The sequence below is a fragment of the Heterocephalus glaber genome, unplaced genomic scaffold (assembly GCF_053883595.1).
Source record: "Heterocephalus glaber isolate CG9 unplaced genomic scaffold, H.glaber_assembly_v1.0 deba00001452, whole genome shotgun sequence".
NCBI classification, from domain to species: Eukaryota; Metazoa; Chordata; class Mammalia; order Rodentia; family Bathyergidae; genus Heterocephalus; species Heterocephalus glaber.
Window position 1 is genome coordinate 4,304,849 of NW_028258302.1, and position 22,837 is coordinate 4,327,685.

Genomic DNA, 22,837 nt, shown 5'->3' on the forward strand with positions numbered 1-22,837 from the left:
TTTTAAATGAGGTTGGGGGCGGGGATTTAGCTCAGCGGTTCCACTGCCTGCCTTGCAAGCAGAAGGTACCAAGTTCGAATCCCAGTACCAAAAAAAAAAGGTTGCTTGTTTTATTGTTGCTAAGTTGTAGTCTTAAAAATATACATTCAGGGACCGGGGATTTAGCCCAGTGGTTCCAGCACCTGCCTTGCAAGCACAAGGTCCCGAGTTCAATCCCTGGTACGCCCCCAAATATATATATATTCAGGCCAGGTGTGGTGGTGCATGCCTATAGCACTTGGCAGGCTGAGGCAGGAGGATCACCATGAGTTTGAGGCCAGCCTGGGCTACATAGTGAGTTCAAGCCCAGCCTGAATTACATAGCAAGACCCTGTCTCAAAAAAAAATATATATATATATATACACATACATATATATACATATACATATATATACATATATATATATATATATACTCTGGCTGTTAATCACTTATCAGATGTATGATTTGCAAATATTTCATCCCATTCTGTGACTTTTCTTTTACTCTGTTGATGCTGTCCGTTGATATATAAAAGTTCTTGATTTTGGTGAAGTTGAAAAGTCCAATTAATTTATTTTTTTCTTTCATTGTCTGTGCTTTTGGTGTCATCCTGGTCTTTTTAAACTGTATTTCTTTTTTTTTTTTGGTACGGGGGATTGAACTCAGGACCTTGCATTAGCAAGGCAGGCGCGGTGCCAATGAGCTAAATCCCCAGCCCTTAACTGTATTTTTATCTATTCCAATGTGGCAATCTCTCTGTATAGAGAATTTAAAAAATATTCCATGTCAGCTGGACCATTCATTAAAATAGATCTCTAAAAGCTGTGGATTTGTGTGTTTTTCTCAAGCAACACAAGTTAGAGGAAGCCCTGCTGTTTGAGGCCAGTTTGTGGATATTTTACAGGTGTTGGTTGACTGGTTGAACAAGGTAGAGCCACATCTGGCTGAGGACCAGCCTATGCATGAGAACCTCGACTGAGGCATGCACCTGTGGGTGCCCATAAGGTGAGGGTTGAGGTCCGGGGGGAAGGTTGTTTGGATCCGTAGTCACGTGTGCCTTCTGTTCTGTGTTCCCCACTTCGGGAGAAAGAGAGCCAGGCAACTTGCGTGCTGCTTGGTTGAGGTGGCTCCCTGCTCTGTCTCTTTATACAAACTTCTGCTGGGATTCTGCATCAGTCACAAAGAATCGACCAAAATTGGTTTGGTTCAGATTTGGCAATGTGTAATCCTCACTCTGAGAAGTGCCTTCTGCCTTTACCCCTCTTCTCCAGTCCATTCATTTGCGCATATCCCTTGCTGAGATCACAAAATGAGTTTAATTTCAGGTGGGAACCTTTAGATATTCACTTCCTCTGTGGCCAAAATAAATACAAAAACTTCTTAATCACGTTTGAAGCAGACACGCCAATACTAAGTGTACTCTGTGCTTGTCCTGTTGAGATACAAAATGTCCTCCTGTTTTAGTAATATGGATTCTGAGTAAGTGACACTCATCATTACCCCTGCTAATGTTCCTTTTCTGGACTCTAGTTTACGCGATAGTGAGAGAGCCACTCCAGCCTTCTTGCTCTTATATTTGCACAATAAATCTTTTTTCTACCTACTTATTTTCAACTTATCTGCATATCTTTATATTTATAGTGTATCTCTCAGAGACATTATGTCATTTGTCCTTTTTATCCCCATTTAATACATTTGACAATCTCTGACTTAACTGAAGTGTTTAGTTCATTAGCGGGGTGACTGATTATCAGAAGGCAATCAATCCTCTGATCTGCCTAGAAAGGGAGGTGGTGAAGGCTAAAGAAAGACAAGAGACATGCATAATTTCTAAATAGATGAGGGGCTGGGAGGTCAGTGCCTCAGAGTGAGCAAAGACAAAGGCACTGCGAACTAACCACTATTTATTGGGTACACACAATAATTGCAGAGAGTATCGGGTGACTGAGAGGATGGTGGTAATCCTGTGTTGATGGAGATCTTAGGTTGATGAGGATCTTATGTTGATCAGGATGGTGAGATGAGCAAAGCATTCTTACAACAGTAGGTGGGATGAGATAGCAGGCTAGTAAGGAATCTGTCCTTCCCGGAGGTGAAACTTTTCTCTTCTTTTATTACTACCAGGTTCTCAAAGAACCAGGACGTCTTCAGCTGATATAATCTTGCTCTTTCCTTTCTTTCTTTCTTTTTTTTTTTTTTGGTACCAGAGATTGAACTCGGGTCCTTGCACTTGCGAAACAGGCGCAGCAGGAGGCAAAACCACTGAGCTAAATCCCTGGCCCTAATCTTGCTCTTGAACATCACAGTATCGTGAGACATTGAAGCCTCAACTTGTGACTGGAGGTAAAACAGAGTTATGTTTCCACATGCCATAGTTGGCTCTCAGGCAAGAAGACATTGGGCCTTAGACAGCTATAGTCATGCTTTAATTATGAAATTATTTTTCCTGAAAAATTATGTAGAATGGCTCTCGACAGATTCCACCTTCCTTTTTTTTTTTTTCTTGTTTTTTGAGATAGAGTCTTGCTATGTAGTTCAGGCTGCCCTTGAACTCACTATGTGTTCCATGCTGGCCTTGTATTCACGGCAATCCTCCTGCCTCAGCCTCCTGAGTGATGGGATTACAGGCATTCACCACCATGCCCAGCTTCACAACCCTTTTTTTTTTGGCACCAGGGATCAAACTCGGGTCCTTGCACTTGTGCAGCAGGTGGCGAAACCACTGAGCTAAATCCCTGGCCCTTTCCTTTTCTTTTTATTCGCTTGTAGAAGTTGGATCATAGTGACTTGTGGTTCTAATGTCTTCAGATCTTGTTTGGTTTGAGCTCCTCTGCAGCAGACGTAAGACAAGAGCAAGGAGACATAATCCAATTACTACTAGCACAGCAATATAAAACCAGAAATGAGCCTTGAGATAAATAATGAGATTAAACCGATCAAGTATATTAGAAAATTTATCCCAGTTTTGAATCTGGCTATTAATTAGCAATCTGTTGAAACATAGATAAAACTTTTTGGAGGGCATCTAGATCAGTAGTTATATTTTTGTGTGTTGTTCCTTGTACATGCTTTTTAACATGTTCCCATGGGTGGCTAGATTGGTTATAAGATAAAGGAAAAATTGAGTAATGCAAAATCGAGTAATGTTAAAATGACATTTGAGGCCTTTTTGTAGCTGTACTGATCTCCCATCCAGAAAACAGTAGTCTCAAGCACATTTATTTGGGATTGCAACTTAGAAATCTTCATCAGCAGTCTTGGTCCAATTATCTATGAAATGAGCAGTTTGAATGGAGTGGGCCAAGGCCACAGAGGAAACAGCTACACTTGAAATCAGTAATTCCAAAGAGACTATGGCAGCAATGCTCAGTCTCAGCATTCTCTTTGCTCTATGTATGAGATGATCAAGCAGGACTTGTAACAAATGAGCAGTAGGTTTATATGACCATATCAGTTAAATTAACAGGAACCCATGCTCTTGGCATATGCCCTAGGATCAATTAGAGTCTTATTTTGTATTGATCTGGAAGAAATACGATGACTCAAGGTGCTTTTTTTTTTTTTTTTTTTTAGTACCAGGGATCGAACTCGGGACCTTGCGCTTGTGAGGCAGGCACCGGAACCACTGAGCTAAATCCCCGGCCTAACACAAAGTCAAGGTGCATTTTTGACAGGTAAAACTATTAGTATCCAATTGTATATTCCCATACATGAAAACATATGGGTTATAGATACATATGGAAGTGGGAACAGACCAATAGTACTTTGTTAACAATATAGTATTACCAGAGTCTGATTTTAAATCATTACCAGTTCATAAGCTTCCTTCAATATAGGGAAGAGCCAGTTTCCATAATGTTTTTTGGGCAGGCCCAAGATTTCCATAATGTAAAAACTGGGGAGAAAGTGTATTAAAACCTGCTTCTATCCAACTTATTTCCTTATCAGGGACAGATTTTTTAATCACATTATCAAGGTCAGTCCAGTTTAATTTATACCAATCTGTATTATTGTCCTTTCTTCCCATAAAATTTTCCCATGATCCTCATTCAATAAATTTATATGGTCCCAATTTTCCATATCTTCCTGATGATTGGCCCCTACATATATTCCATGGCAGAGGTGCAGCTTTATGAAATCTATTCCATGTAATAAGAGCCTGACAAATCAAATATTTGGGTAGGAAGAAATCTATTTGTTCTCCAGCCACATAAATGGACTCCAGAGTTAACATAATGAAGTTTTCAGGGGTACAGACCAACCAAGTTTGAGATGAGACTATTCCTATAATAATTAGGCCTAGCATCCTTTTAGTTCTATATAGACCAGATGATCAATGAAGGTATATAACAAGTAAGATGTAGGGGAGTAGGCCCATGTCTCAGATTAACGAGTATCCAAACTCTAGGCATTCTGCCAATAACCAATAGTGTTTAACCAGAAACTTCTTAGGTTTTTACACAGTGACTGAGTACACAGTTATTATAATCAAAGGAGTTTTCTCTCCAGGTTACTGTGCTATAAAGAAAAACGTAAGAATTATAGATACAAGTACAGTTTGAACATTTTCATGTAACTTTAAATATAGGATCTTTCTTTCTTGTGCTGAGGGCAAATCTCTACTGGTCCATACTGCACTGTGGGCAAAAGGCGATCCAAGCATCCTAGGTGGCAGCCAAAGCACTTATCCATTATTTGTTAAAACACAATCAAAACCTTTTTCCCACATTATTAATTGTAATTTACCCTTTAGTTAGGACATCCTTTTACAACACTTGTGTCTAGGGTGTGTCCTTGTGCCAATGGAATTCTGATGGAGTTTATTTACTTCCCACAAGTAGATTTAAAAAATTTAAAATGAAAGTAAAACAAGGTAATTGAGCATGTGGAGATAGCATTACTCTCCCTTTCTGTTTTAGAAGTTGTGCTTTAAGTTTTGATAGGTTTTTTTTTTTTTCAGTACTGGAGATCGAACCCAGGACCTTGCACTTACCATGCATGTGTGGTACCATGGAGCAACATCCTTAGCTCTTGATAGGCACATTTGATAATTGTTTGTCTCTGAGGATTATATGGAATAAAACTGTAATGTTTTAGTCTCTTTTTGGGGGACGGGTACCAGGGATCGAACTCAGGACCTTTCGCTTGCGAGGCAGGCGGTGGAACCACTGAGCTAAATCCCTGGCCCCTAATGTTTTAGTCTTTAAAATGATATAGGGCCAGGGATTTAGTCCAGTGGCACTGTGCCAGCCTCGAAAGTGCAAGGCCCCAAGTTTGAGCCCCCATACCAAAAAACAAACAAAACCAAAAAAAAAAAACGAAACCCCTAACATATTTGGAATAAAAGAGCTGCATATATTTGTTTAGAACTACCAGCAACCAAATTGATTTTCATCTTGTAAGTTATTGGGTCTTCGTGTGGCTGCTGGTACCTTTGGAGCATCTTTTAGCCTGGGCCATCTGTGAGCAGTGGGCCCTTCCTATGCTAGGCCCTGCCCATGCCAGGAATCTGGGGAGCCTCATTATTTCCCAGATTAGAATTAGTGGAAATTCCAGAAATGTTGGAGTTATTACATTGGCTTGCAGACATAAATTGTCAGTGAAGATGTCCTATTTTACCACAATTAAAACATTTAACACTTTTAGCATTATTATTTTTACCTTGTTTTGTAAGAGCCAGCATAGCTTGAGCTAACACAGACCCCTATGAATTTCCAAACCGATATCTTGACAAGCCTTAAGGTAACTGTTATGCCATGGGTGTAAAGGGCCCATTTCCTAGGACCACTTCCTTGGTACATTGGCCATATTCCCATCTGTTTCTGGTGGCTTGGTCTATTGCAAGCTCCTGCCATTGTACATTAGAATGGAGGTATTGACTAGGAGACAAACAAGAATGAGCAAGATATCTAACATCATGTGGGGTTAGATGGTTAGTCCCCAGCACAGAATCCAAAATATCCAAAGTAAATTGTCCCTGGGCTCCATTATTAACAATATTTTGTTTTAATTCCTTAAACAGTTTGAAGCCAAACACCTGGTGTTCAAGAATACACTGAGTTTGGTTGTTTGGATCAGCCCTAACTGTTACTGGGAAGCAACAAGACCCAAGAACGTCCCCATGCATAGCTGCTTCATTAACTAGCTATTGATATTTAGACATACAAGGTGCAGAATGTTTCATATTTAAGTAGCCTGGTGATGTGGGCCAAGGATTCTCTTTATTTTTTTTCTCTTAAATTCTTTTATTGGTACATTTTAGGCATACAATACATTTACATTCATCATTGGAAACTTGTACCTTTACATGAGTATCTTGGTTCTTATTTTTTCCCCCTTCCCCTGCCCTCCCTTCAACCCCTCCACCCCTCCCTATTTGCAAAGGCTTTTTTTCCATTTATTTCTTATCTCACATTTTTTCCTTTTCAAGGAATCTCTTTATAAGCCTCATCTGATTCTAGGTCTTCCCCAGGATCCGGAGAAGTGTTAGGTGGCTTTTCCTCCTTAGTACATTTCTCTTCCTCAACCTGACTGAGGAGAGGAGACTTGGGAGGGGTAGTGTTTAAAGGACCCAAAACTGATTTTACTAGGCTCCAAGCTGAAAAGGTCTTAGGAGAGATAGGCTGTACTCTGTCGTGAGCTCCTATTAAATTTTCACCAATCCTATTCCAGTTTTCTAAATTTAAGGTTCCCGCCTGTGGAAACCAAGGATTGAACTTAATAATCTCACACACCATTTTAGTTAAGGTGCCAATACTAACTCAAGCTCCTGCAGGGGGCTGCTGGCAGATGTGTCAAACCTCGGGCACCTGAGGTTGCTTGTGGGCACCCAAGGATACAACTCTGTCTTTTAGCACAAGTATAAGACAAAATTGTTATAATAATATTAAATCAGTATGGACAACCATGCAAGTACCACATGGCTATGCAAGGTCATAAAGTTGTTTTGTCTTACTGTGTCTCACAAAAACTGGTAACAGCCACTATAAGTGTCATGGTGTAAAATTAAAGTTTGGTTGCTGCTTTACAATGTCTGCTCCACATGATTTCTTTTCTTTGGGAAAATCTCCTGACTGGGCCTCCCTTCAGCCCACCAGCCCCGACACTTGGCATAGTCTAGCAGGATGGTCAGGTGAGTGTCCGCACCATGGCATCTGCAGAAGCAGAACCGGATAGTGGGGAGGAACCCTGGGGAATTACTGTAATGCATCCCCAGGCCTTCCTCTGGCTGCCAGTAGCAACTTTCTTGACAGCTTGGAAATCTCCCAAGAACTGGGAGGCAGTCTGTCTGATACCTGAAGATGTTTTATGGGCCTTGGAAACACTGGAGACACAGATTCCTTTCTCCCACCATGAATCAGTAGGGAGGATGGCTTGGTTGTTTTTTAATCTCTTCCACGATGTGAGATAGGAGGCAGAAGACCTTGTCCAGCTGGTGAACCAATTGCAATAAACCAGAGAGAGCTTGGAGCAACATGTGGTAGCTTTGGAAGCCATGCTGAAAGAAGTAGGGAGTGCTACCTCCTCTCAAAGCGTAAGTGCCACACACCAGGAGAGCCCCCTGGTATTCCAGGCACAACCCACTCTCCAGGAAAAGGTGGGTGAGACAGTGCCTGCATGGTTGCTATGGCTTTGGGATGAGCAGGCCAACCCTGCAGGGGCAGATGCTTGGTCCCTTGAAGATAAGCCAATGCCAAATCTGGGCAGATCTGATAGCAGCTGGCTTAGACACAGAGAACCTGGCAGGGCAGCCATTAGACATGTTGCTGTCTTTGTGGAAGCAGTTGCAGTTGACCAGAAATAGTGGCCCATGGGCCCAAAGGTAAATGCAGCCCTTGTGAAGCAGGATGAGCTGACACTGGCAGTCTTTTACTCAGACTAGGAGACAGGCTGAGGTACCTGGTTGCTAGGGACCCTAGGAGACTAGAGGCCATATATGGAATTAACTATTTATTGGTTCCAAAAAAAATGTTCAGTGTGTACTAGTGTTGGTGGATACTGGAGCTGAGTCAACGCTGAACCATGGCAACCCAGACCATTTCATAGGACCCATTGTATGCATAGAAGGTTAGGAGGTCACTACATTACAGTGCAGAAGGCCAATGTGACTTTGGGCATCAGGTATTTGACCTCATGTCCCTATGATGATGTTTATATTTCCCCAGTTGCTGAATACATACTGGGAGTGGACATACTGACTGGTCCCAGGTTAGACACCACATAGGGAGAATTCTGTTTGCAGATTCACATAATAAAAACTATTGTCCGAGGACATCCCCATCACACACTGTTGACTCTCCTGCAGGTAACACAGGTTGTGTATGTGAAGCAGTACCAGCTGCCTGGGAGTCATGAGGAAATAGGACAGGCTGTTTTAAGGTTGGCAGAAGCATGGATATCAACCATATCAAGCCCTGCACAGAGTCCTTTAAATTCTCCTGTTTGGCCTGTGCAGAAGCCCCATGGGACTTGGAGAATGACTGTGGACTACTGGGAACTGAACAAAGCAACTCCTCCACTCCATGCACCAGTACCTAGTATTGCTGACTTGATGGACTGGCTCACCCTGACTTTGGGTCAATACCACTACATGCTGTGACCCACACAGCATAGGGTCTGAAGCTGGGGAGAGTGGTGGGAGATGAAGAAAAAATGAAGACAAAAAGACTATTCTTGAAAGTTGGGACCAGGTGGAACCATAGCTTGTTGGGAGCCAATGGCCACCTGCAGTCCCACATGCTCTTTATTTATAGTGGAAGGCAAATAGGAAGAGAAGGCGGGGCAAATAGTGCTATGTGGCCTATGTGGCCTAGTCAGAACATAGCATGATTGTTTCATGATCAGGGCATGCACGGGAAGAGAACAGGGAAGGATACATAGAGTAACTGTCTCCTGGCGCTGTGCCATCCAGGGTCTACAATATTAGTCAAACAGGCATAGCCTATCTAATGTATAAAGGAGAAAGGGAGTAGGGAGGAGGCAAAGGGCCATCTTCAGGCTCGGCCAGCGGCAACTACATAGTGGACCTGGCCAATGCATTCTTCTCCATTGCTATCATGCCTGAGAGTCAGGACCAGTTTGCCTTCACCTGGGAGGGCAAACAAAGGACTTAAGTGTTGCCACAAGGGTATCTGCATAGCCCTACTGTGTGCCATGGCCTGGTGGCCCAGGATCTGGCCACATGGACCAAGCCACACTCTGTGTCTTTGTTCCATTATATTGATAATGTCATGTTAACTTCTGATTGCCTTATAGATTTGGAAGCTGCCATACAGTCTAAAAAAAGCTTTGCTAAAAAATAAAATAAAATAAAATAAAATAAAATAAAATAAAATAAAAAAAGCTTTGCTGGCCTGGGGGTAGGCCATCAATGAAGACAAGGTCCAGGGAGGGCCCTGGCTTATCTGTCAAATTCTTGGGTAGTCAGGTAAGGCAAAAGTAATTCTTGGGCTGGGGATTTAGCTCAGTGGTTCCGCCAGCTGCCTTGCAAGTGCAAGGACCCGAGTTCAATCCCCAGTACCAAAAAAAAAAAAAAAAAAAAAGTAATTCCTGATGCAATAATTGATAAGATCCAGGCATACTCCAGACCAACAACTGTATGCCAGTTATGCGGGCTTGCTAGGTTTTTGGCAGACTTTCATGCCACATCTAGCTATCTTGTTGCACCCTCTATATCAGATTACTTAAAAGGGTACAACATGGAACTAGACTGATGTGGCAGAAGTTGCATTCCAGGACTCAAAGAGGGCAGTCATTCAAGTACAGACCCTTTGAGTTGCTGGCTCTACCCTGCCTTTCACCCTAATGGTGAATGTGGATGAGGTTGGGTTTGGCTAGGGTTTATGGCAAAAAGCAGGGGAAGTGGAAGCATCCTATTGGCTTTTGGTCACAGTAGTGTAAAGGAGCTGAAAGCAGGTATTCCCTGATTGAGAAGAAGTCAGCAGCAGTATATGTTGTTGCTCTTTATGCCTGTGAAGGAATCACAGGGCAGCAGACTGTGGAAGTGCAAACTAAGTACCCAATAGAGGGCTGGGTACACACATGGATGTCTTATCCCAGGAGTGGAGTAATCCAGGTCCCCACCCTGGCATGATGGGGAACATATCCACAGCAGAGAGCCTCTTTCAGCTAGCCCACTAGTGGTCATACTGGCAGCAGTCCTGAGACCCGTGACATACACAGCCCAAGAAACTGTAGAGGATGATGAGTCATGACTCTTAGTCCCTATTTGGAAGGGAAGGAGAGATCCCCAGCTGAGGCCTGGTATACTGATGGCTCTAGTCGTGGCTCAATCCTGCAATGGATGGTGGTCACTGTCCAGCCCAGTACCGAGATACTCTGGTTTGAGGGTGGGACAGGCAACTCAAGTCAATGGGCAGGTTGGTTACTTATCATGCATGAGGACAAACCTCTGCATGTTTACACAGAGAGTTGGTCTGTATTCCAAGGACTGACACTCTGGTTACCAACCTGGGCAGCCCAAGACTGGCAGATAGTACATTGACCCCTATGGGGTGCTGAGTTATGGCGAGACTTATGGGAGCGTAGCCACACTATAACACATGTGATGTACCATGTGTCAGGATACAGGCCTCTCCTCTTACCAGAGAAGGATTTAGCAGACTCCTTGACAATGGTAGCAGCTCTTTGAGGGCCATTCTCAGCACTGGCACCTTGGCTCCATAAGAAATTGGGGCACAAAAAACAAAAGAAAAGAAATTGGGGCACACAGAGCCCTGTACCATGCAAGCTGTAGCACAGCGATGGCACCTGGATCTTACTCCCACAGAGGCAAGAGCAGCAGTGAAGGCGTACCCTCAATGTGCTCAGCTGGCCCTTTGCAGGAGGGGGGTGCCCACACAATTGGGTGCAATACCTCAGGCACCCCATCCCCTGCAACAATGGCAGGTAGACTGTATCAGGCCTCTGCCTCTCTCACAGGGACATAAATATGCTCTAACTGCTGTGGATACTGCCACAAGCATAGGATTTGCCTACCCCATACCCTTAGCTGACCAAGCCCATTCCATTAAGCCATTACACTGGTATGGGATGTGGCTAGGAAGAGCGTCTGACTGAGGAAGCCACTTTAAAGGGGCACAGGTGCAACAGTGGGTCAGAGACAGTGACATTACCTGGCACTTTCATGTGCCCTATGGGCCCCAAGCTGCTGGTATGATTCAGAGATATAATGGGCTCTTGAGAACTAAGATAAACTAAGTTTATCCATTTCATCTGTTAAAAAAAGGGTACTCCAGTGGTGTGAATCCCATAATGATGTGTGAACAAGAAGGAACAGACACAGGACATACAGAACATGTTTGGCACACGGCAAGTGCCATTATGATGCTTCCCAGAGTCTTGGAGCCTGAACACAAGCTACTCCCTCTGCAGGAGCACTCTGCTCCCACTGACTGCTGTGAACCCAGGGCAACTCCATCTAGCCTTTGGAGCTCAGGCTAGGTGCCACTCCCTCCCCTACAAATCAATGCTCAGAGAGAGCCGCTAGGGGACGGAAGGTGCGCAGAGAGGCCCCTTCTCTTCCACACCGCGGACAACTGAGAGGACGCACGAAAGTGGCTCCTGGGTGCTCCAGGAGGGCCTCCAGAGCTGCGGGCCGTGCTGGAGGTGGAGGCGAGTGGATCAGCAGCGGAGTGCACAGCAGGGACCAGCGGGGGCGACAGCCCGAGCGCGCGGGAGTAGGGTGAGTGGGAGCCCCGGGAGAGGCGACAGAGATCAGGAGCCATCGCAGCGGCGCACGGGGACCGCCGAAGGCGCCTGGCGAAGGCGAGGAGCTGCGGTGGCCAGGACCCCAGGGCCCGCAGCTTCCTGCCGATGAATGCGCCCAGCCTCAGGCCAGCGTGGGCACCGGTGCGAAGCCTCCAGAGGGACTGGGGTGCGTGTGGAGCCGGGTGGTACTACCAGCGGGTGACAAAGGCCACACCCGCGGGAGCACAGGTTCCCGCTTTCCCAGAACCGCGTGGGGACGCTGGGTCTCCGAGGCGAGGCCAAAGCTGTGGCCAGCGGAGGGGTGGGGAGCCCAGCAGTCCTGACCACTCCGACGCCTGAACTGCGCGGGGCACCCATCCCCACCCCACCCCGGGCCGCACCCCGGGGCTCCTTCGTCCTTTAGGGGGCGTCGGCTCAGCCCTGGACCCGCCCCCGAGCCCCCATTGGTCCGGCCACCGAGGGCGGTGCAGACAGCGGGCTCGGCTGAGGCTCCTCGCGGGTCCGCCTTGCGAACGCCACCGAGCTCGCCAGCCGCGAAAGCCGCTGCCCGGACTCGGCCTCCGCAGGACTTGCGGCCCGGCAGGGACAGGCAGGTCAGCCGGTCGTCCTCAGGCCCCGCCGTACACCCCGTCCCGCGGCAGTGCCGGCCTCGTCAGCCGTCGGGAGCCCCGACAGGTGCCGCGCGGGGGAGCCGTGGGGATCCCGCCGCGACCCCAGGCGACGCCCACCGGGTCCCGCTGAGCCCGGCCCACAGCCGCCGTCGGGGCGGCCCCGCCCGGGCCCAGGCCGGCCGCGCAGCACGTGCGCCCCCGCCGAGTGCTCCCCGCCCGCCATGGCCGCGCGCCCCGGGCCGCTCTGGCTCCTGGGCCTGGCGCTGTGCGCGCTGGGCAGCAGCCCCGGCCCGCGGGCCCCGCACGGCTGTCCTCAGCGTCACCTGGGCGCGCGCGAGCGCCGCGACATGCAGCGCGAGATCCTGGCGGTGCTCGGGCTGCCCGGGCGACCCCGGCCCCGCGCGCCGCCCGCCGCCGCCGGGCTGCCCGCGTCCGCGCCGCTCTTCATGCTGGACCTCTACCACGCCATGGCCGGCGACGACGACGAGGACGGCGGGCCCCGGGGGCGGCGTCTGGGCCGCGCCGACCTGGTCATGAGTTTCGTCAACATGGGTGAGTGGGGCCGTGGGTTTGGCGTCAGGGACCCGGCGGTGACCCGGCGCCCTCCCAGGGGAGAGCTGCTGCGGGCTGTCTGGGAGGTGACAGCCCCCTCCAGCCGGGCCCTCGAGGAGTGAACCTGGGCTGCGCCCAGCGAACAGGGCAGGTGGGGTCTCAGGGCAGTGCCAGCCCCCTGGCCAGGACCGGCAGTCAGGGTGCAGTGGGTGCGACGTGCCCCAGCGTGGGGACTGCAGTGGTCAGGACACGGAAGGTCTGTGGGGTGGCCCAGGGCTCCCTGGGCAGTGGGGGGACAGGAGCATTGGGGGTGTGGTCTACCAGCTGGCCGTCTTCAGCCACCTGCAGCACACCCACGAGTGGAACCTGGTGGTGTCAGACCCACCTGGGTGGCACCAGAAAGACAGTCGGGTCCTGGGAGACAGATGAGTAAACAGGCCGTGGTGCTGTCACTGTGATAAGGGCGGTGCTGAGGAGAGGGTCAAAGTTCAGCATGAAAACCCGTGGTCACATCATCAGAGTGACCAGTGCTGACCCGAGTGCCCTGAGTCCACAGCAGGTGCTTCCCTGTGCAGCAGGGAGCCTGTGGGTCGGGTGCGCTGTCAGGGGAAAGCCGGGTAAGGAGTGGACACCCTCAGCTCCATGGCCTGGGGACTGTGGTCCTGTTGGCCTGGGCCCCAGCACCTTGGACCCTGGTCTTTCTCCCAGACAAAGCCTGGCTCCTCCTGTCTGCAGAACTCTTTTCAAACCTTGGAGCCAGTTGCTCCTAAGGTCGAAAAGCTATTTTCCCACTGCTCTTTAATCTGCAGGCATGAGTACTTAAGTCTGGTCAGGTCAGGTCCTCATCCACTTTGTCTCCCGTCAGTGGCTGGTGACAGGAGGGGTCTGGGCTGGGGCAGACAGCAGGCTGTGTGGGGACCAGGCAGTGGGGCTTCGAGCAGGGAGAGGACCCTTGCCCGGGCCACCAGCCCGCTTCACCCACACTGTAGCTTGTAATCCTCTCAGCCCCGTGTGAATAGCCACAGTCTCCCTCTCCATTTCCCACAGCCGAACCAGGACAGGTCCGGGGTGGCTGGATGTGCAGTGTTGTGACATTTCTGTCCTCAGTCAGGCTTTCAGGGTGGAGAGAGCTTTCTGACAAGTTTGGGCAGAGAAACACGAAGGACCAACAGCACCAGATTTGGTGCACCAGATTTGGACCATGTTCCCTACACTAGGGTGGGAAGAGGGCACAGACTCACCTCTGTCCCTAACCCAGAGCTGTTGGCCCCCAAGGTGGGGGAGTGAGCAGCAGTGCCTCCCCAGTGCTGAGAGCCAGGCCTGGCACAGGGCTCCGTCCAGTGGGACCTGGCTGCTGCCTTCCTGCTTAGAGGGCAGGGTGGGGCCGAGGACAGAGGAGACCATCTGTGGCTGTGACCAGAACTCCGTCCTCAGAACAGGCTGACCCAGGGCTCAGGATCAAGAACAGGGTGAATGGACTTGCCCAAGAATGTCCCCCAGGCGAGCCACCCATCAGAATGAGTCACTGCCCAGCCCATGGCCGCTTCCCCTAGCATCCCCTGCATCAAAGCATACACAGCCCTGGTGGGAGCCATTGCTGGGAATGGAGCAGGGCCCACCCCTGCTGTGTGACCTTAGGGAAGTCCCTAGTCCTCTCTGAGCCTCGGCCCCTCCTTGTGAAGTGGGGCTCCTAGGCAGCCATCCTTGCAGTTGAAAGTTAGGTGACAGCTTGGTGGACTGGCAGGAGCCCCTCCTGTTCCCCTTGGAGAGCCAAACATTACCTGGCCACTTTGGACCCTTCTCCTTCCCAGTGCACCCCAGCCTTAGTGTGGATGTGACAGGAAATCTCCAAAACTTGTACACACTGAAACCCAGAAATAGATTCTAAAAGCCGACCACAGAGTTTGGAAGGAGAATGGCCACATGAGCTTTCCCAGCCTTCGATTCTCACTAGTCCAGGCAACATATGAAACTTTTGCCAGATGTATTTCATGGGTCAGAGAGGTCCAAAGGCCACCCCTGAGCCACACAGCACGCCCAGGGCACATCCACCACTTCTTCCCACGCTGTCTCTACGTGATCCTTTAGGACCTGCGCCTCGGATGCTGTGGGATGAACAAGCAGGTCTTTGTTCAGCAGCAGCCCTGGCTGAGGGTGGCTCCAGCAGAAGGGCCGTCTGTATTCTGCGTTCTCACTGCACCACAACTCTCTTGGCCTGCGTTGTTTGTCTGGTAATCACCCACCCAACCGCAAAGGTCAGGGCCCCAGAACCACCACTTGGTCTGCCAGCTGCAACACTTAGTGTCCACACCCACGCTCAGCTCCCACACCTGCTGGCTCTGGCCCCACCTCTCCTATCGGCCTCATCTGGCTCCTGAGTGGCTGGGTCTGTGCCTGGCAGGCCTCTGACTGTTGATGGCAGCTGAGGGACCCAGAACCTGAGGTTCTCCAGGGCCTCCTGCTTGGGTTCAGGCCCTCGAGGAGCAGGTACCTTAGGAAGCCACAGGAGTTGCAGGGGCCGAGTTAGGAGCAGTGGCTGTAGTCCGAGCTGGCTGCCCTGCCTGCCTGTCTGTCCATCCCAGGCTGTCCCTCTTGGCTCCTCTGGGCTGGATGCAGTAATGGGGCAGTGGGGAGCACGCGAATCTTGGGCCTGGTTTCCCTGTGCTCAGGGAGGGGAGAGCCCTGTCCAAGCACATGACCCTGCTTCCAGTCTCCACTGCCTGGGCCTGCCCTGAGCTCTGTATGTCTCGGGCCTTCCCTTCCCTCCTTGGACCCCGCTTTCCCATCCAGGCTGCAGTGATGGTGTTAGAAAAGCAAGGTGCCCCCCAGGCTGGTCCTGCAGCTGTCAGAGGCACCTGCTCACAACATCACCTCATCCCTGGGTGCGATTGTCTCAGCTGAGGGAAGGAGGCAGGGAGGACCACTCTGCATGGGCTTCCTGAATCCTCCCACCCGGGTCAGTGCAGAGACACAGCCACATTCCAGACAGTGCAGTCAGGCAAGGGATGTAGCTCAGAAGCGCCTGACCTTCCTGGCAAGCACAAGGTCCTGAGTTTGATCCCCAGTACTAAAACAAAACAAAACAAAAACAAAAACAGACAGTGCAGGCTCGAGTGGCACAAGCAGGCAGAAGTCTAGGCCGGATCACTGTGGTGCCACCTTCACTCTTTCGTGAACCAGACTAAATATTCCCGTGGCTCAGGGGACCAAGGACAGCATGGTGATGAACTGCGCTTCTTGGATTTGGTAGAATCAGGGCTGAGTGAAAACTTGGGACCTGGCCTGGGCCCTGCTCTGCCCTTGCCAGCCCTGTGACCTAGAAGGGCGATGCTTTCTCTCTTTGGTTTCAGGGTCACTTTTCTTAGTTCTCTACTAGGAAATTCTTTCATTTCCCACTCATGCATTCAACAAATAGTTGTCAGTACCTACTCTGTGCCAGCCCAGTTCTGTTTGCTGGGGCCATAACAGAGAACAATGTCTTCCCCCTCAGGCATGAGCCAAAAAGACCACCGTTGGGTGAGCAGGGCTGACCTTCCCAGCCTCATCTGGGACGACAGGACGGGGTGGGGGTTTCTGACCTAGGCGCAGCAGACATTATGCATCCTGACTCCAGCATCTGCTCTCTGTGATCTGGACTTTCCTGTCCACCTCTTTGAGCCTCAGTTTCCTGCTCTGTACAGCGCAGTTCCTCATTTTGGGGGCTGTGAGGACTTGAGTGAGATGCTGTGCAGTGATGAGCCATGTCCAGGACCGCCACGTCTGTTCCTTCATGTGCATCTCACAATTACTGTCACGTCTGTGCTTTAAAAAGAGAGGGAGCCACAGAGAAGGTACAGGATTTCCCCAAGGCCACACAGCAGATTGTCTCCCTGCCTCTACATCCCACGTTTGACCCCTACATAGCAGCTGCTTCTCCAAGCAGCCCAGGCCTGGCCCATGCTGCTGAAATGGACTCTATTAAAAGTTGCCTTGGCTACTTTTATCTTTGATAAGAGAAAATACCCGACATCCACAAGTTAAAGGAGGAGAGGTTCACTTAGCTCACAGTTTTCAGTCCACAGAGGTTTCAGTCCACAGTTAGCTGATTCTAAGGCAGGGTGGCATGGCAGAGGGGCATCACAAAGGAGAAATAGTCCGTGCAGGGTGGGCAGGCCCCAGGAAGTAGCAGCAGAAGCAGCAGAAAGCCACAGAGGTCTCCTCTTTCTGTCCCTTACATTCTACCCAGGCTAACCACCCTCAGGGCAGGTAGCACTCACACCCAAGGTGGGGCCTCCTTAATCCCAGCATCACAGCCTTAATCACAGCCTTAATCACCTAGATCCAGCCACTTCTGAAAAGCCCTACCTATGACCATGAGTCTCTCCGGGGACATCTAGATACAAGCCATAACATTCCACCCCTGGCCCTCAAAAGAGTCATGCGCATCTCTTTATGCAAAAGGCATGTAGTCCATCTCCAAGAGGTGCCAAAGTCCTAACAGTTTCAGCACTGCTGAAAAGCCCAAGTCCAAAATCTCCTCCGAGATTTAAAGCAAACTCTTACCTGTGAGTCCCTGTATGAACGAAAAGAAAGTTAAACAGTTCCAACATTCAGTGGCACAAGATAAACATTACCCTTCCAAAAGGTACAAATAGAGGGATAGAAAGGAACAGGACCAAAGCAAATGCCAAATGCAGCAGAGCAAACATTTAGTTCCATGGTTCCATGTCCATCATGGGGTACAATGTGAGGCAAGATGTGAACTCCAAAGGGCTTGGGTGGCTCCACCCCTATGGCATGCTGATGTTGTAGCTCCCACGGCTTCTCTCTTGGGCTGGCTTTGCTCACTCTTTGCAGCTTTCCTCAGATAATCCATGTTCTTGGCTTCTCCAGCCTTCTGGGTCTCCACTGTACATTCAGCTTCACACTCACAGCTTCACACACTGTCCTCTCAGGGGCCCACTGCCGGGCCTCCCAGGCCTTCCTCTGAAATCTGGGTGGAAGCCTTCCTGACCCCACAACTCTTGCATTCTGCATGCACCTAAAATCAGCACCACATGGGTGTTGCCAAGGTCTGCTGCCAGCTGGAGCAATAGCCAAGCTTCCTTGTCTCTTGGCTGTAGGGGTTGAGTGCCTGGATTGCTGAGCACTAAAAACCAAATCCTAAGGAAAAACTTCCTTAGGCTGCTGCCATTCTGGAACATGGTGCTCTCGAGCTTTCTTTTCTTTTCTTTCTTTCTTTCTTTTTTTTTTTTTTTTGTACTGGGGATCGAATTCAGGACCTTGGGCTTCCAAGGCAGGCGTGGTGCCGCTGAGCTAAATCCCCAGCCCTGGAGCTTTCTTCTCAAAGGAAGGTCTTTCACCTTTGCAACTTCAAGGCTGCAAAGCCTGGAGTCCTGCTGGTTCCTTTGATGTCCTCAGGCCATCTTTTCCCATCTTGGTTCCTTCTCAGCAACCAAGTTCTTCTCTCCATCTTTGCAGTCCTCAACTTTTTCGGAGCTTCCTTTTGACCAAACTCAAAACATTTTAAATCATTCTTCTGGGCTCTTTGCTCTTTATTCTTAACATATATCTGACTAAAAGGCCCCAACAGTAGCCATGCCACCGCCTCAACATTAGACTGCCTTGAAATTTCTTCAGAAAGATTATTAGTCCAGCACATTTAGTCTGAGCCTCAGGCAAAGTCTTTGGACATGAGCAAAATGCAGACAAATTTTCTGCCAAAGCATAACAAACATGATTTGGAGTCCCAACAGCCAGTGCAGACCTTCCCAACAGAAATCTCCTGAGCCTGTTCTTTACTGGCAGCATTTCTATCAGCATTCTGGTCTTCTGAGCTCTGATCAGAATCTCCCATCAGGTACAGCTTAATGCATTGCAGGGATCCTTCTTCAGCTGACATCTCCAAACCTTTCCAGACTCTTCCCACAAGCCAGTTCCAAAGGCTTTTCAGCCACATGGCCAGGTAATGTCACAGCAACGACCCCACTTCTCTGGTACCAAAATCTGCCTTAGTTACTTTCCTTTTTGCTGAGACAAAATACCAGACACCCAAAGTTAGTTTATTTCAGTTTATAGAGGTTTTAGTCCATAGTCAGCTGGTTCCAAAGCAGGGTGGCATGGCAGAGGGGCATCACAGGGGAGAATCAGCTCATGGCTTGGCAGGGTCACAAGCAACAACAAGCAGCAGAAGCAGGAACAGCCAGCAAGCAACAGCAGCTTCATTCAGTCCCTTTATATTCTCTCCAGGGTGGAATCCTATTGATTAGTGCCTCCCACACCCAGGGCAGGGTACCCTAGTCCCAGCACCACACATTCAATCCCAGCATCACACTTTTTTTTTTTTTGGTACTGGGGATTAAACTTGGGACATTGTGCTTCTGAGGCAGGCATCAGAAACACTGAGCTAAACCCTCGGCCCCCAGCATCACACTTTTAATCCCAGTCACCTCCAAAAAGCCCCACCTATGACCAAATGAGGCTTTGGGAGGACATTTAGATACAAGACATAACAAGAGTGAACATGTGATGTAAAGAGAGACCTGTTTAAAAATATGGGTTTTAGGGGCTGGGAGTTTGGCTCAGTGGCACCCTGCCTGACTCGCAAATGCAAGGTCCTGAGTCAATCCCTGGTCCCGGGGTAGGGAATGTGGGTTTTATTAATGCATATTCCTTATAAATAATTCAGATATTATAAATTACAACATTTCATTATGCAAAAATTCAGACCACATATTCAGGAACATATAAATATGGACGCCCCTAGTAATCTACTCTGTACATCATCGAAAACCAGTGCTAATCCTTTGGTGTTGCACCTCCAATCCCAAACCAGCCCCGATATTTTATCGGTATGGATGCTAATGTTTGTACTGCATTCATATTGTTAACATTGTGGGACATAACTGCTAGTTGTCTTGCTACTTTTTCTTTCATTTAACAATCTTTTACCTATCTTAAAAGGTGACTATTGTAGTGACCACAGGCCCAAAGATATTTGTTGTTTTCTAGGTTGAAGGTGGGTCCCTTTCCCCCACACTCTCTCTGGCCACCAAGATGGTGTGGCCTTGTGGATTCCAGTGGCTGACCCCTCATCTCAGTGTTTTCCCCTCACCTCTGAAAATAAATGAGTGTTACCCCTACCCCACTGACAAAGGAGGAAGCTGAGTCTCAAAGAGTGGAAGTGACAGCTCAGGTCCTGGGTACCAGATCCACAGGAACAGGTGTGAAAACCAGGTCCTGGAGGGCGGCTGGTTGGCCGCAGAGGTGGGCGGCAGAGCGGTGGGTTACTTTGGAGCTGGCACATTGGGTCGTCCCCTTGAGAGCTGCAAGACGGTGAACAGATTAAAGCCACTGCATCTGTTTTCTCTCCTTTAAAATCAGGATACTAATACCTGTTCCATAGTGCGAGGACAGGTGAAGGTGCACGAAACTTCACAGGTGCCTGCAGTGGTCACTCGTGGCAGCCAGCGTGGGGAGGGAAAGGCCTGCTGCGCTTGTTCAGCCTCCCACCCCATCACCCACTGTGTGGAGCAGTGAAGAGCACGGCTCCGGAATCGGGAGGCCTGGGTCCCATCCCATCACACTGCCCTCAGTGGACGCTGCTGCGCTGCCTCCATCTTCCCGTCAGCAGGGGTCACTCATTGGCCCAGCTGCCTGCAGTGTGGGCTGCCGACAGCTCACTGCTGAGTCCTTCTCTAGGCACTGGTTGACTGGGCCCAAACTTACATCCCTCCCTGGGGCACCCCACCTCCAAGCAGTGTTCCATGAAGGTGTGACTATCTGGCTGCCGTGCAGCAAGGAGGAACAACTCCAAAGGGCCATCTGCCCCCGTGCAGTGGGAATTGGCTGAGGCCTTTTGGGATTGCATCACCATTAAGCTATGTCCAAACCTGCTCCCTTCATTCTCTGCAAAGAGAATGGTGACCCATCCCAGTCAACCTTCCAGCTCAGAGTCTGTGGCCCAGGGAGCCCAACCTAAGATAATATTGACAGGAATTTTGTCTAAATTATTTCCTCCTCTGTGCCTCAGTTTCTTTATCTGTGAAATGGGAGACCTACCTCACAGGCTAGTTAGTGGTATAAATGAGTTCATCTACCAGTATAGAACATGCTGAAAAGAGTGCCTGGTAAACGCTCAATAAATGTCAACTTTGTTGGTTTCTGCTTTTTTTTTTTTTTTTCGGTACTGGGGATCAAACTCGGGTCCTTCTGCTTATGAGGCAGGCAGCACAACCACTGACCTAAATCCCCGGCCCCTTTGTTGGTTTCTGTTTAGCCCATGGCCAGCAGTTAATGGCAAGACCCAAATAAAACTCAGTCACTTCCTTTAACTGCCAGCTCCATCTGAACAGCCCAGGACCCTGTACACAGTAGGGCTCTGGGGAAGCTGAAGGCTGCAAGATCTGAGTATGGAAGTTGAATTGTGAAGGGTTTTATGAGTAGTCTGTGTCAGTCCTTAGCAAACACTGTCAGAAACCTACTGTGTGCCGTGCCCCTTCCTGGTTATCTTGAGAGCCAATAGGAAGCGCAGCCAGGCCCCATGCCTGCTTGTTTCACTGGGAAAGATGGGAAGATAGGTTCACAGGTGATATAAGTTATCGTGGAATGAAGAAACGGCCTTCACCACTCAACCAATGTGGGTATGAGGGTTCAACAGTGCCAAAGACAGAGCACTCTCATTTGTGGGAGACAAATTAGGCCAGAAAAGGAGGGAGAGACGTGGTCTTGTGGCTGGAGGACAAGGAAGGCTGGAGAGGCGGAGGAGACATTTGTGCTGGATCTTAAAAGAAGATGGAGGTGACTTGGAAGGAGGTGAGAGGAGAAAGTGTTCACACAGAGGGAAGTGGGAGGAGAAGGCGGCCTCTCATGTTCTTGGAACTCCAGTTCCTTAAGTGAAAATCTAATCATGGCTTTTCCTGCTCAGGATTCTCCTATGTGTTCCTTCAGGTCAGAATAGAGTTCAGGTTCCCCTGGGCTGGCATTCAAAGTGCAGTATTCCAGCCCAGCTAAGGCCCTCTGTGTTCCTCGACACATCCCCCACCTGGCGAGGCCCTGAGGAGAAACAGAGAGATGTTAGAGTCAGACACGCCTAGGTTCAGATCCCACCTCAGTCCCTCCTGGTTGTGGCCTCATGCAAATTCGGCGTCTTCCTTGATCTTCAATGTTCTCATCTATAAAACGGTGAATAATGCATCTCCCTGCGTCGTTGCGGTAGTGGCCTCCATCGTGGACTTCGGTGGTCCCTGCTCCCCTCCATCACCACCACTGCTCTGTGTGACCAGCACTGCTGCTGTGTCACTGCCCGGATTGGGTTCTAAAAGACTGCAGCTGTCGTTTTTCTTGGCTTGCTCCTTCTGGGGAGTCATGTGGTGAGCAGCCCTATAGAGCCCACCAGTGAGGAACCCAAGTGTGCTGCCATCAGCACATGTGTGAGCTCAGGAGCCAGCTCTGCAACTCCATGAGGTCTTCAGAGAGACTGACACCTTGTGACCTTGTGACAGACCCTGACCTACATCTAGGCCCTAAGAAATGATGTGAAATAAAGGATTGCTGTTTTTAGCTGCTCCATTTGAGTAATTTGTCGCAGGGACTGATCACTAATGTACAGGACTTCCATAAGCATTAAGAGGAATGGCATCTGTAACAGGCCTAACACGGCGCCTGGCACTTAGTTCAGTGCTTTAACAGTGGGAACCAGTGCATTGTTTCACCTTTATGCCTTTGCCCAGATGACTGTTCTCCGTTTCTGCCTGTCAGAATTTTTCCACCATTCTTGAATGTTTCTAGAAAAGTGTTCTCTGGCCCTTCTCCCCAGGGCACCCTGTGTGAAGAGAGTGCGCCTCCTCCATCGTGTGTCAGTTGGGACTCTAGTTTCTCTCTGCCTGTCTGCCTATCTAGCCCCTCTTTCTCCTAATCCCGGGGAAGCCTGAAAAACCTAAAA

At 49.3% G+C, this 22,837-nt stretch overlaps 1 protein-coding gene across 1 annotated transcript in view; it reads left to right on the forward strand.

Moving 5' to 3' along the window:
* The first annotated feature begins 12,579 nt into the window (after positions 1-12,579).
* The window catches only part of Bmp8b (bone morphogenetic protein 8b), a 29,738-nt gene continuing 19,480 nt past the window's right edge, over positions 12,580-22,837 (forward strand). The window contains exon 1 of the mRNA XM_087215234.1: positions 12,580-12,915. Coding sequence (XP_087071360.1) covers positions 12,585-12,915 — 331 coding nt within the window. The 5' untranslated portion in view covers positions 12,580-12,584. The remainder of the gene's footprint in view (positions 12,916-22,837) is intronic.